Source organism: Oncorhynchus nerka, linkage group LG26, assembly GCF_034236695.1.
Source record: "Oncorhynchus nerka isolate Pitt River linkage group LG26, Oner_Uvic_2.0, whole genome shotgun sequence".
NCBI classification, from domain to species: domain Eukaryota; kingdom Metazoa; phylum Chordata; class Actinopteri; order Salmoniformes; family Salmonidae; genus Oncorhynchus; species Oncorhynchus nerka.
Window position 1 is genome coordinate 42514824 of NC_088421.1, and position 15000 is coordinate 42529823.

Here is a 15000-nt window from a genome sequence, read left to right on the forward strand (position 1 = left end):
CTTGACCAATCAGAATGATGCAAATGCTCATAGTAGAGGTAAACAATGGACAGGCTGCTTTTCTCCAGCAGTTCCCTCATCCATCTATCTATCTATCCATCCGTCCATCTGTCCATCCATCCATCTATCCATCCATCATCCATCCATCTATCTATCCATCTATCTATCTATCTATCTATCTATCTATCTATCTATCTATCTATCTATCTATCTATCTATCTATCTATCTATCTATCTATCTATCTATCTATCCATCCATCCAATATAGACTTTTAGCTGCAGGGGTTTGAATTTAGTCTTGTGCTATTTGCCAACACCATTGCTGTCATTGTTAAGCCAAACATGACAATTCATAAGGAGTTGCCAAGAGACCAGAAACAGATTGGCACTTAGGCTACTTTGGTGTGGTTGTCCAGTGTCAAACTCAGGCTACTTTGGTGTGGTTGTCCAGTGTCAAACTCAGGTTACTTTGGTGTGGTTGTCCAGTGTCGAACTCAGGCTACTTTGGTGTGGTTGTCCAGTGTCAAACTCAGGTTACTTTGGTGTGGTTGTCCAGTGTCAAACTCAGGCTACTTTGGTGTGGTTGTCCAGTGTCAAACTCAGGCTACTTTGTTGTGGTTGTCCAGTGTCAAACTCAGACTACTTTGGTGTGGCTGTCCAGTGTCAAACTCAGGCTACTTTGGTGTGGTTGTACAGTATCGTGATTGTCCAGTGTCAAACTCAGGCTACTTTGGTGTGGTTGTCCAGTGTCAAACTCAGGCTACTTTGGTGCGGTTGTCCAGTATTGTGGTTGTCCAGTGTCAAACTCAGGCTACTTTGGTGTGGTTGTCCAGTGTCAAACTCAGGCTACTTTGGTGTGGTTGTACAGTATCGTGGTTGTCCAGTGTCAAACTCAGGCTACTTTGGTGTGGTTGTCCAGTGTGAAACTCAGGCTACTTTGGTGTGGTTGTCCAGTGTCAAACTCAGGCTACTTTGGTGTGGTTGTCCAGTGTCAAACTCAGGCTACTTTGGTGTGGTTGTACAGTATCGTGGTTGTCCAGTGTCAAACTCAGGCTACTTTGGTGTGGTTGTCCAGTATCGTGGTTGTCCAGTGTCAAACTCAGGCTACTTTGGTGTGGTTGTCGAGTGTCAAACTCAGGCTACTTTGGTGTGGTTGTCCAGTGTCAAACTCAGGCTACTTTGGTGTGGTTGTCCAGTGTCAAACTCAGGCTACTTTGGTGTGGTTGTCCAGTGTCAAACTCAGACTACTTTGGTGTGGTTGTCCAGTGTCAAACTCAGGCTACTTTGGTATGGTTGTACAGTATCGTGGTTGTCCAGTGTCAAACTCAGGCTACTTTGGTGTGGTTGTCCAGTGTCAAATCCACATAAGTCAATAGAACAGTGTTATGTGGTCACATCCCCCTCTGTGGTTCCCCTCCTTGTCATTCACCAGAGTGTTAGCAGAGGTTTGCATTAATAGAGGTGTGTGCATTAGCATGCGACCACTAGCCACATCGCACCACTGCACCACCAAAAGCCTTCTTTATGTCATCCTTCTTTCACTGCGACCACTCTGTGGGACGGACAGACAGACTCAGTTCTGTGGTTGGGTGTTATAAGTGTTTAGAGAAAAGAGAAGAGAGGAGAGTGTACAGTGTTTAGTAAAGGGTATGGCCTTTTCTCATTTCTAGTCTTCTCGTCCGTTCGCTCTTCTCTGTCATGTCTCCTCCATCCTCTTTCTTTCTTTCTGTCTTTCATGCTCTGCTCCTGAGATAGACAGGTGGTGTTGTGAATGAGAAGCAAAAGGGTGCTATCTCTTAATCAGTCTTATGAATCAGAGCAGAGGGGTTTTTCTGTCGCAGTGAAGCGTTGTCTTGCATGATTCCATTCCCCTTGTTCTCTTCACCTCTTCCCCTCCCCTCCCCTCCCCTCTCTTCTCCCCTCTAGATAGGTTTGTTCTGTGCTGTAGTTCATTAGGTAAATAATGGATGGCTCAGTAGTTGAGAACAGAGCAGTATTGCCAGCCACTCTCTCCCTGTACAAACACAGTCTCTGAAGATGGATTGGCAACGTGGTACTCTGTCGCTGCTGGAGGTGTTCAGAGTGTAAAGAGCCACTGGTGTTCAGAGTGTAAAGAGACACTGGTGTTCAGAGTGTAAAGAGCCACTGTTGTTCAGAGTGTAAAGAGACACTGGTGTTCAGAGTGTAAAGAGCCACTGGTGTTCAGAGTGTAAAGAGACACTGGTGTTCAGATTGTAAAGAGACACTGGTGTTCAGAGTGTAAAGAGCCACTGGTGTTCAGAGTGTAAAGAGACACTGGTGTTCAGAGTGTAAAGAGACACTGGTGTTCAGAGTGTAAAGAGAGACTGGTGTTCAGAGTGTAAAGAGACTCTGGTGTTCAGAGTGTAAAGAGAGACTGGTGTTTAGAGTGTAAAGAGACACTGGTATTCAGAGTGTAAAGAGACACTGGTGTTCAGAGTGTAAAGAGACACTGGTGTTCAGAGTGTAAAGAGACACTGGTGTTCAGAGTGTAAAGAGACACTGGTGTTCAGAGTGTAAAGAGACACTGGTGTTCAGAGTGTAAAGAGACACCGGTGTTCAGAGTGTAAAGAGACACTGGTATTCAGAGTGTAAAGAGACACTGGTGTTTAGAGTGTAAAGAGACACTGGTGTTCAGAGTGTAAAGAGACACTGGTGTTCAGAGTGTAAAGAGACACTGGTGTTCAGAGTGTAAAGAGACACTGGTGTTCAGAGTGTAAAGAGAGACTGGTGTTCAGAGTGTAAAGAGACACTGGTGTTCAGAGTGTAAAGAGACACTGGTGTTTAGAAGGGACAGAGGGGATGTGTTCTGTTTGTGGGCTCTGTGCAGGCCAGTCAAGTTCTTCCACACCAATCTCGACAAACCATTTCTGTATGGACCTCACTTTGTCATACTGAAACAGGAAAGGGCCTTCCCCAAACTGTTGACACAAAGTTGGAAGCACAGAATCGTAAAGAATGTCATTGTATGCTGTAGCGCCATTCTTACTTAACACTTATTTTAATTAAAACTGTATTGTTGGTTAAGGGCTTGTAAGTAAGCATTTCACTGTAAGGTCTACTACACATGTTGTATTCGGCGCATGTGGCAAATACAATTTTATTTTATTTTATTTTATTAAGATTTCCCTTCACTGGAACAAAGAGGCCTAGCCGGAACAATGAAAAACAGCCCCAGACCTTTATTCCTCCTCCACCAGACTTTACAGTTGGCTCTATGCATTCAGGCAGGTAGAGTTCTCCTGGCATCCCGATAAACCAGATCTGTCCTTCGTACTGCCAGATAGTGAAGTGTGATTCATCACTCCAAAGAACGTGTTTCCACTGCTCCAGAGGCCAATGGCAGCATGCATTACACCACTCCAGCTGACCCTTAGCGTTGCACATGGCGATCTTAGGCTTGTGTGCGGCTGCTCTGCCACGGAAACTCATTTCATGAAGTTCCCGACAAACAGTTCTTGTGCTGATATTGCTTCCAAGAGGCAGTTTAGAACTCGGTAGTTCGTGTTGCAACCGAGGACGGACAATCTTTCACACGGTTCAGCACTTGAAGGTCCCGTTCTGTGAGCTTGTGTGGCCTATCACTTATCTACATAATTCTCATCATTGGAAATAAGTGATAACACACTATCACATTTCACAATGATTTTATAACAATTACCTTCACTCCAGATCACCAAATCAGCCAATAGATGACATGGGCATACTGGTCTATTACCTTCACTCCAGATCACCAAATCAGCCAATAGATGACATGGGCATACTGGTCTATTACCTTCACTCCAGATCACCAAATCAGCCAATAGATGACATGGGCATACTGGTCTATTACCTTCACTCCAGATCACCAAATCAGCTAATAGATGACATGGGCATACTGGTCTATTACCTTCACTCCAGATCACCAAATCAGCCAATAGATGACATGGGCATACTGGTCTATTACCTTCACTCCAGATCACCAAATCAGCCAATAGATGATATGGGCATACTGGTCTATTACCTTCACTCCAGATCACCAAATCAGCCAATAGATGACATGGGCATACTGGTCTATTACCTTCACTCCAGATCACCAAATCAGCCAATAGATGACATGGGCATACTGGTCTATTACCTTCACGCCAGATCACCAAATCAGCCAATAGATGATATGGGCATACTGGTCTATTACCTTCACTCCAGATCACCAAATCAGCCAATAGATGACATGGGCATACTGGTCTATTACCTTCACTCCAGATCACCAAATCAGCCAATAGATGACATGGGCATACTGGTCTATTACTTTCACTCCAGATCACCAAATCAGCCAATAGATGACATGGGCATACTGGTCTATTACCTTCACTCCAGATCACCAAATCAGCCAATAGATGACATGGGCATACTGGTCTAGAACACATCCATCTGTTTATATCCTCATGTATGTCTCTTAGATGTGCTCAATCTAAACAGTGGACCAAATTATTCAACTCAGTTTCTCCTTCGAGTAGCATCTCTCAGTGTGCCTGTGGGAAACATAAGAAAGGGCCATTGTTGCTATAGCTCAGGGCAGAGAGGAACTGCAAGCTGAACCCGAGTGAGATAGACTCCTACATTTTACAGCTAGCTAGCTACTTCACATGCTGATATAGGCTTTGATAGTACTGTGTGTAGCTGCATTTGCTAGCTTGCTAGCCCATAGAGAGAGCATTGCATTGTGGGTTTTGTAGTCGGCTTGAGCTGCAACAGATTTCCAGAATGATTTTCACATGTTGCCACCAACCTTGTTATAATGACAAAATTAAACATTTTTTCTTCACATATTAGTGTTATTTAACACTGTTAACCACAGGAATTAGTGATTTGTGGTGGATTATCCCTTTAATGCAGAAGGCATGAACACTCAGATGACTAAACACACTGTGTTATTGAATCATACACACACACACACACACACACAGGCACCCACTTTCTCTCTGTGACCCACACATGCATACAAATTCTTTCTTGTCTCTGTCTCTGTCTCTGTCTCTGTCTCTGTCTCTCTCTCTCTCTCTCTCTCTCTCTCTCTGCCCCCCTCTCTCTTCCTCCATGTCACATACACACTAACCCCAGTGTCTTCTCTCCCCTCCCACCAGGAGTTTGAGAACACAGAGGGAGAGGAGTACCAGGCTGACCTGGCCTCGTCTCAGAATGGACCTGAAGTCTACATCCTCCCCCTCACTGAGGTCTCCCTTCCCGTCTCCAAACTGCCCGGACGATCCAGTAAGATCCTAGGCTATCTATGACCCATCACCTATGACCTTTGAACTTTCACCTCTATATATCACCTATGACCCATATGGCTGTCTCTTCTCTCCTCTCCTCTCTCCTCTTCTCTCGAGTAATTAAACGTCAAGTCTAGCCGTGGGTTAATCAGTCAAATTGCTTGATTACTCAATTGAGTGTTACTAGAGTTGTCTCAGGTCCACACTCCAGGCTGTACTAATCCAAATGGCACCCAATTCCCTACACAGTGCACAACGTTGGACCACGGGACTTGTAGTGCGTTATGGAATGCATACGTGAACCCAGCAGGGCCATCGTCATACCCCATCATCAGAACACCATCATACCCCATCATCAGAACACCATCATACCCCATCATCAGAACACCATCATACCCCATCATCAGAACATCATCAGAACACCATCATACCCTATCATCATAACATCATAGGAACACCATCATACCCCATCATCAGAACACCATCATACCCCATCATCAGAACACCATCATACCCCATCATCAGAACATCATCAGAACACATCATACCCTATCATCATAACATCATAGGAACATCATCATACCCTATCATCATAACATCATAGGAACACCATCATACCCCATCATCAGAACACCATCATACCCTATCATCAGAACATCATCATACCCCATCATCATAACATCATCAGAACATCATCATACCCTATCATCATAACATCATCAGAACACCATCATACCCCATCATCAGAACATCATCATACCCTATCATCATACCCCATCATCAGAACACCATCATACCCCATCATCATACCCCACCATCATACCCTATCATCATACCCCACCATCATACCCGATCATCATACCCCATCATCATAACATCATCATACCCTATCATCATACCCCACCATCATACCCTATCATCATAACATCATCATACCCCACCATCATACCATATCATCATACCCCACCATCATACCCTATCATCATACCCCACCATCATACCCTATCATCATACCCCCCACTATCATCATACCCCACCATCCCTATCTTCATAACATCATCATACCCCACCATCATACCCTATCATCATAACATCATCATACCCCATCATCAGAACACCCTCATACCCTATCATCAGAACACCATCATACCCCATCATCAGAACATCATCAGAACACCATCATACCCCATCATCAGAACACCATCATACCCCATCATCAGAACATCATTATACCCCATCATCAGAACCTCATCAGAACATCATCATACCCCATCATCAGAACATCATTATACCCCATCATCAGAACCTCATCAGAACAGCATCATACCCTATCATCAGAACATCATCATACCCCATCATACCCTATCATCAGAACATCATCAGAACATCATCATACCCTATCATCAGAACATCATCATACCCCATCATCAGAACATCATCATACCCCATCCTCAGAACATCATCATACCCTATCATCAGAACATCATCATATCCCATCCTCAGAACATCATCATACCCCATCCTCAGAACATCATCATACACCATCATCAGAACATCATTATACCCCATCATCAGAACATCATCATACCCTATCATCAGAACATCATCATACCCTATCATCAGCACATCATCATACCCCATCATCAGAACATCATTATACCCCATCATCAGAACCTCATCAGAACATCATCATACCCCATCATCAGAACATCATTATACCCCATCATCAGAACCTCATCAGAACAGCATCATACCCTATCATCAGAACATCATCATACCCCATCATACCCTATCATCAGAACATCATCAGAACATCATCATACCCTATCATCAGAACATCATCATACCCCATTATCAGAACATCATCATACCCCATCCTCAGAACATCATCATACCCTATCATCAGAACATCATCATATCCCATCCTCAGAACATCATCATACCCCATCCTCAGAACATCATCATACACCATCATCAGAACATCATTATACCCCATCATCAGAACATCATCATACCCTATCATCAGAACATCATCATACCCTATCATCAGAACATCATCAGAACACCATCATACCCTATCATCAGAACATCATCAGAACACCATCATACCCTATCATCAGCACATCATCATACCCCATCATCAGAACATCATCATACCCCATCCTCAGAACATCATCATACCCCATCCTCAGAACATCATCATACCCCATCCTCAGAACATCATCATACCCCATCCTCAGAACATCATCATACCCTATCATCAGAACATCATCAGAACACCATCATACCCTATCATCAGCACATCATCATACCCCATCATCAGAACATCATCATACCCCATCCTCAGAACATCATCATACCCTATCATCAGAACATCATCAGAACACCATCATACCCTATCATCAGAACATCATCAGAACACCATCATACCCTATCATCAGCACATCATCATACCCCATCCTCAGAACATCATCATATCCCATCCTCAGAACATCATCAGAACATTATCAGAACATCATCATCAAAACATTATCATACCCCATCATCAGAACATTGGCCTGCACACTGGGTTGTTAATTTGAGAGATGATAAGAATTTCCTGACAAACAGGGACAGAGCACAGACATGCTCTCTTTTCCACTCTTCCTCCATCTCCCCTCCTCTCCCTCTTCCTCTCTCTCTCACTGTAACATCTGTCTGTTGCATAATGCAGAATGAGGCTGGCCTGCTGCAGTGCTCCGTGGCAGTGTATGTGTGTGTGTGTGTGTGTGTGTGTTGTGTGTGTGTGTGTGTGTGTGTGTGTGTGTGTGTGTGTGTGTGTGTGTGTGTGTGTGTGTGTGTGTGTGTGTGTGTGTGTGTGTGTGTGTGTGTGTGTGTGTGTGTGTGTGTGTGTGTGTGTGTGTGTGAGAGAGGAATGCAAGAGAGCTGGAGCACATTGGGGAGGAAGGAAGCTATAACCCTCACACTCTCTTATTCTCTGGGCTTTCAGCTGTTTGCTATACTTCATGGTGTGTATGTGTGTGTGTGTGTGCTGTGCTCTGAATCCCAGGATGTGAGCATGAGCAGGGATTGGACAAGTCAGCGTCAGGCTAGCAGCCAATTGCCTCCCTCCCTCCTGTCCTCCATAGCTACGGCCGTATGATTGGTTCAGGTGTTGCAGGGTGAGGAGAGGAGAGTGGGGAAGAGAGGAGGAGAGGAGATGGGGAGAGGGAGAGAGAGAGTGGGGGAGACAGCAGAGGACAGAGGAGAAAGGAGGGGTGGGAGAGGGGAGAGAGTATGGGAGAGAGGAGAGAACCGCGGACAGAGGAGAATGGAGGGGTGGGAGAGGGGGAGAGAGGAGAGAACAGAGGGCCGAGGAGAAAGGAGGGATGGGAGGGGGAGAGGACAGAGGAGAAAGGAGGGGTGGGAGAGGGGGGAGAGAAGAGAGGATAGAGGAGAAAGGAGGGGTGGGAGAGGGGGGGAGAGAGGAGAGGACAGAGGAGAAAGGAGGGGTTGGAATTGTGTTTTTTTTTTTTAAAGAGGGGGATTGATTTTGGTGATTCAATGAAAACAACTGTTGAAAAAAGGAGAGAGGGGGAGAGGAGGAGGAGAGAGGAGAGGAGAGGAGGAGGGGAGAGGAGGAGGAGAGAGGAGAGGAGAGGAGGAGGGGAGAGGAGGAGGAGAGAGGAGAGGAGAGGAGAGGAGGAGGAGAGAGGAGAGGAGGAGGGGAGAGGAGGAGGAGAGAGAAGAGGAGAGTAGGAGGGGAGAGGAGGAGGAAAGAGGAGGAGGAGAGTAGGAGGGGAGAGGAGAGATTCATGAGGGATTGGCTCTGGTCTGGATGCATCGTTTCCTGTTCATCTATCCTCCTCCTCCTCTTCCTCTCCACCCTCTGTTTCTCTGTGGTCCTGAATCTCAGTGCTATTGACTCTGTGCTGCTGTCTTTCAACCTCTGCAGTCAGAAACAGAAAGTCTCCCACACATACATACACATTATTTATACTTAATTCTCTCTCTCTGTCTCTCTGTCTCTCTTTCTCTCTCTCTCTCTCTCTCTCTCCTCTCTCTCTCTCTCTCTCTCTCTCTCTCTCTCTCTCTTTCTCTCTCTCTTCAATTCAATTCAGTTCAATTCAAGGCTTTATTGGATGGGAAACATATTTTGCAAGTGAAGTGAAGTAGATAATATACAAAAGTGAAATAAACAATAAAAATAAACAGTAAACATTACACTCATAACACTCACAGAAGTTCCAAACGAATAAAGGCATTACAAATGTTGGATTATGTATATATAGAGTGTTGTAACGATGTACAAATGGTTAAAGTACAAAAGGGAAAATAAATACAAAATAAATATGGGTTGTATTTACAATGATGTTTGTTCTTCACTGGTTGACCTTTTCTCATGGCAACAGGTCACAAATCTTGCTGCTGTGATGGCACACTGTGGTATTTCACCCAGTAGATATGGGAGTTTATCAAAATCGGATTTGTTTTCAAATTCTTTGTGGATCTGTATAATCTGAAGGAAATATGTGTCTCTGATATGGTCATACATTTGGCAGGAGGCTAGGAAGTGCATCTCAGTTTACACATAATTTTGTGGGCAGTGTGCACATAGCCTGTCTTCTCTTGAGAGCCAGGTCTGCCTGCGGTGGCCTTTCTCAATAGCAAGGCTATGCTCACTGAGTCTGTACATAGTCAAAGCTTTCCTTAAGTTTGGGTCAGTCACAGTGGTCAGGTATTCTGCCACCGTGTATTCTCTGTTTAGGGCCAAATAGCATTCTAGTTTACTCTGTTTTTGTTCATTCTTTCCAATGCGTCAAGTAATTATCTTTTTGGTTTTCTCATGATTTGGTTTGGTCTAATTGTGTTGCTGTCCTGGGGCTCTGTGGGGTCTGTTTGTGTTTGTGAACAGAGCCCCAGGATCAGCTTGCTTAGGGAACTCTTCTCCAGGTTCATCTCTCTGTGGGTGATGGTTTTGTAATGGAAGGTTTGGGAATTGCTTCCTTTTAGGTGGTTGTAGAATTTAATGTCTCTTTTCTTCATTTTGATAATTAGCGGGTATCGTCCTAATTCTGCTCTGTGTGCATTATTTGGTGTTTTACGTTGTACATTGAGGATATTTTTGCAGAATTCTGCATGCAGTCTCAATTTGGCGTTTGTCCCATTTTGTGAAGTCTTGGTTGGTGAGCGGACCCCAGACCTCACAACCATAAAGGGCAATGGGCTCTATGACTGATTTAAGTATTTTTTTGCCAGATCCTAATTGGTATGTTGAATTTTATGTTCCTTTTGATGGCATAGAATGCCCTTCTTGCCTTGTCTCTCAGATCGTTCACAGCTTTGTGGAAGTTACCTGTGGCGCTGATGTTTAGGCCAAGGTATGTATAGTTTTTTGTGTGCTCTAGGGCAAAGATGTCTAGATGGAATTTGTATTTGTGGTCCTGGCGACTGGACCTTTTTTGGAACACCATTATTTTGGTCTTACTGAGATTTACTGTCAGGGCCCAGGTCTGGCAGAATCTGTGCAGAAGATCAAGGTGCTGCTGTAGGCCCTCCTTGGTTGGTGACAGAAGCACCTGGTCATCAGCAAACAGTAGACATTTGACTTCAGATTCTAATAGGGTGAGGCCGGGTGCTGCAGACTGTTCTAGTGCCCTCGCCAATTCACTGATATATACTGTATGTTGAAGAGGGTGGGGCTTAAGCTGCATCCCTGTCTCACCCCACGGCCCTGAGGGAAGAAATTTGTGTTTTTGGCCAATTTTAACCACACACTTGTTGTTTGTGTACATGGATCTTATAATGTTGTATGTTTTTCCTCCAACACCACTTTCCGTTAATTTGTATAGCAGACCCTCATGTCAAATTGAGTCTAATGCTTTTTTTTAAATCAACAAAACATGAGAAGACTTTGCCTTATGTTTTGCTTTGTTTGTTTCTCTCTCTCTCTCTCTCTCTCTCGCTCTCTCTCTCTCTCTCTCTCTCTCTCTCTCTCTCCTCTCTCTCTCTCTCTCTCTCTCGTCATGCACATAGCATGCAGAAGTAGAAGAAGGCCTACTCTCATAAGCTGAAGTGAATTGACAGTAGAAGTAATGATGTCTGTATGGAATACATCTGCTTCCCAAATGGCACCCTATTCTCTACATTGTGCACTACTTCTGACCAGAGCACTATGGTCCCTGGTCTAAAGTAAAATCACTTTTTTTTTGGCCACATACACATATTTAGCAGATGTTATTGTGGGTGTAGTGAAATGCTTGTGTAGTGCACTATATAATGAACAGGGTGCCATTTGGGATGTATACTGTTTATCAAGGTCAAGTCAGCTATAAGTCTGACAGGATCATCCTTATTCTATAGCACATTGTTCATCAGGCATTTCAAAAGAACTTTAACCATACATATTTACTACATACAATACACACATGGCTCCTGTCCTCACACACTGTTACACATGGCTCCTGTCCTCACACACTGTTACACATGGCTCCTGTCCTCACACACTGTTACACATGGCTCCTGTCCTCACACACTGTTACACATGGCTCCTGTCCTCAGAAACTGTTACACATGGCTCCTGTCCTCACACACTGTTACACATAGCTCCTGTCCTCACACACTGTTACACATGGCTCCTGTCCTCACACACTGTTACACATGGCTCCTGTCCTCACACACTGTTACACATGGCTCCTGTCCTCACACACTGTTACACATGGCTCCTGTCCTCACACACTGTTACACATGGCTCCTGTCCTCACACACTGTTACACATAGCTCCTGTCCTCACACACTGTTACACATGGCTCCTGTCCTCAGAAACTGTTACACATGGCTCCTGTCCTCACACACTGTTACACATGGCTCCTGTCCTCACACACTGTTACACATGGCTCCTGTCCTCACACACTGTTACACATGGCTCCTGTCCTCACACACTGTTACACATGGCTCCTGTCCTCACACACTGTTACACATGGCTCCTGTCCTCACACACTGTTACACATGGCTCCTGTCCTCAGAAACTGTTACACATGGCTCATGTCCTCACACACTGTTACACATGGCTCCTGTCCTCACACACTGTTACACATGGCTCCTGTCCTCACACACTGTTACACATGGCTCCTGTCCTCACACACTGTTACACATGGCTCCTGTCCTCAGAAACTGTTACACATGGCTCCTGTCCTCACACACTGTTACACATGGCTCCTGTCCTCACACACTGTTACACATGGCTCCTGTCCTCAGAAACTGTTACACATGGCTCCTGTCCTCAGAAACTGTTACACATGGCTCCTGTCCTCAGAAACTGTTACACATGGCTCCTGTCCTCAGAAACTGTTACACATGGCTCCTGTCCTCAGAAACTGTTACACATGGCTCCTGTCCTCAGAAACTGTTACACATGGCTCCTGTCCTCACTGAAACTGTCCTCAGAAACTGTTACACATGGCTCCTGTCCTCACACACTGTTACACATGGCTCCTGTCCTCACACACTGTTGCACATAGCTCCTGTCCTCACACACTGTTACACATGGCTCCTGTCCTCACACACTGTTGCACATAGCTCCTGTCCTCACACAGTGTTACACATAGCTCCTGTCCTCACACAATGTTACACATGGCTCCTGTCCTCACACACTGTTACATATGGGTCCTGTTCTCAGACACTGTTACACATGGCTCCTGTCCTCACACACTGTTACACATGGCTCCTGTCCTCACACACTGTTACACATGGGTCCTGTTCTCAGACACTGTTACACATGGCTCCTGTCCTCACACACTGTTACACATGGGTCCTGTTCTCAGACACTGTTACACATGGCTCCTGTCCTCACACACTGTTACACATGGCTCCTGTCCTCACACACTGTTACACATAGCTACTGTCCTCACACACTGTTACACATAGCTCCTGTCCTCACATACATTACACTGTTACACATGTCACCACACCAAGAGACATGTCACCACACCAAGAGACATGTCACCACACCAAGAGACATGTCACCACATTACACCAAGAGACATGTCACCACACCAAGAGACATGTCACCACACCAAGAGACATGTCACCACACCAATAGACATGTCACCACACCAAGAAACATGTCACCACACTAAACCAAGAGACATGTCACCACACCAAGAGACATGTCACCACACCAAGAGACATGTCACCACACCAAGAGACAGGTCACCACACCACACCAAGAGACACGTTACCACACCAAGAGACATGTCACCACACTAAACCAAGAGACATGTCACCCCACCAAGAGACATGTCACCACACCAAGAGACATGTCACCACACCAAGAGACATGTCACCACACCAAGAGACACGTCACCACACCACACCAAGAGACACGTTACCACACCAAGAGACATGTCACCACACTAAACCAAGAGACATGTCACCACACCAAGAAACATGTCACCACACCAAGAGACATGTCACTAAACCAAGAGACATGTCACCACACCAAGAGACATGTCACCACACTAAACCAAGAGACATGTCACCACACCAATAGACATGTCACCACACCAATAGACATGTCACCACACTAAACCAAGAGACATGTCACCACACCAAGAGACATGTCACCACACCAATAGACATGTCACCACACCAATAGACATGTCACCACACCAAGAAACATGTCACCACACTAAACCAAGAGACATGTCACCACACCAAGAGACATGTCACCACACCAAGAGACATGTCACCACACCAAGAGACACGTCACCACACCACACCAAGAGACACGTTACCACACCAAGAGACATGTCACCACACTAAACCAAGAGACATGTCACCACACCAAGAGACATGTCACCACACCAAGAGACATGTCACCACACCAAGAGACACGTCACCACACCACACCAAGAGACACGTTACCACACCAAGAGACATGTCACCACACTAAACCAAGAGACATGTCACCACACCAAGAGACATGTCACCACACCAAGAGACATGTCACCACACCAAGAGACATGTCACCACACCAAGAGACATGTCACCACACTAAACCAAGAGACATGTCACCACACCAAGAGACATGTCACCACACCAAGAGACATGTCACCACACCAAGAGACATGTCACCACACCACACCAAGAGACATGTCACCACACCAAGAGACATGTCACCACACTACACCAAGAGACATGTCACCACACCAATAGACATGTCACCACACCAAGAGACATGTCACCACACTACACCAAGAGACATGTCACCACACCAAGAGACATGTCACCACACCAAGAGACATGTCACCACACTAAACCAAGAGACATGTCACCACACCAAGAGACATGTCACCACACCAAGAGACATGTCACCACAACCAAGAGACATGTCACCACACTAAACCAAGAGACATGTCACCACACCAAGAGACATGTCACCACACCAAGAGACATGTCACCACACCAAGAGACATGTCACCACACTAAACCAAGAGACATGTCACCACACCAAGAGACATGTCACCACACCAAGAGACATGTCACTACACCAAGAGACACTTCACCACACTAAACCAAGAGACATGTCACCACACCAAGAGACATGTCACCACACCAAGAGACACTTCACCACACTAAACCAAGAGACATGTCACCACACCAAGAGACATGTCACCACACCAAGAGACATGTCACCACACCAAGAGACATGTCACCACACTAAACCAAGAGACATGTCACCACACCAAGA

At 45.3% G+C, this 15000-nt stretch overlaps 1 protein-coding gene across 1 annotated transcript in view; it reads left to right on the forward strand.

The window, feature by feature from the left end:
- Nucleotides 1–15000, forward strand: part of LOC115116125 (serine/threonine-protein kinase LMTK1-like) — a 122719-nt gene that overhangs the window by 49438 nt on the left and 58281 nt on the right. The window contains 1 exon segment of the mRNA XM_065010764.1: nt 5142–5268. Coding sequence (XP_064866836.1) covers nt 5142–5268 — 127 coding nt within the window.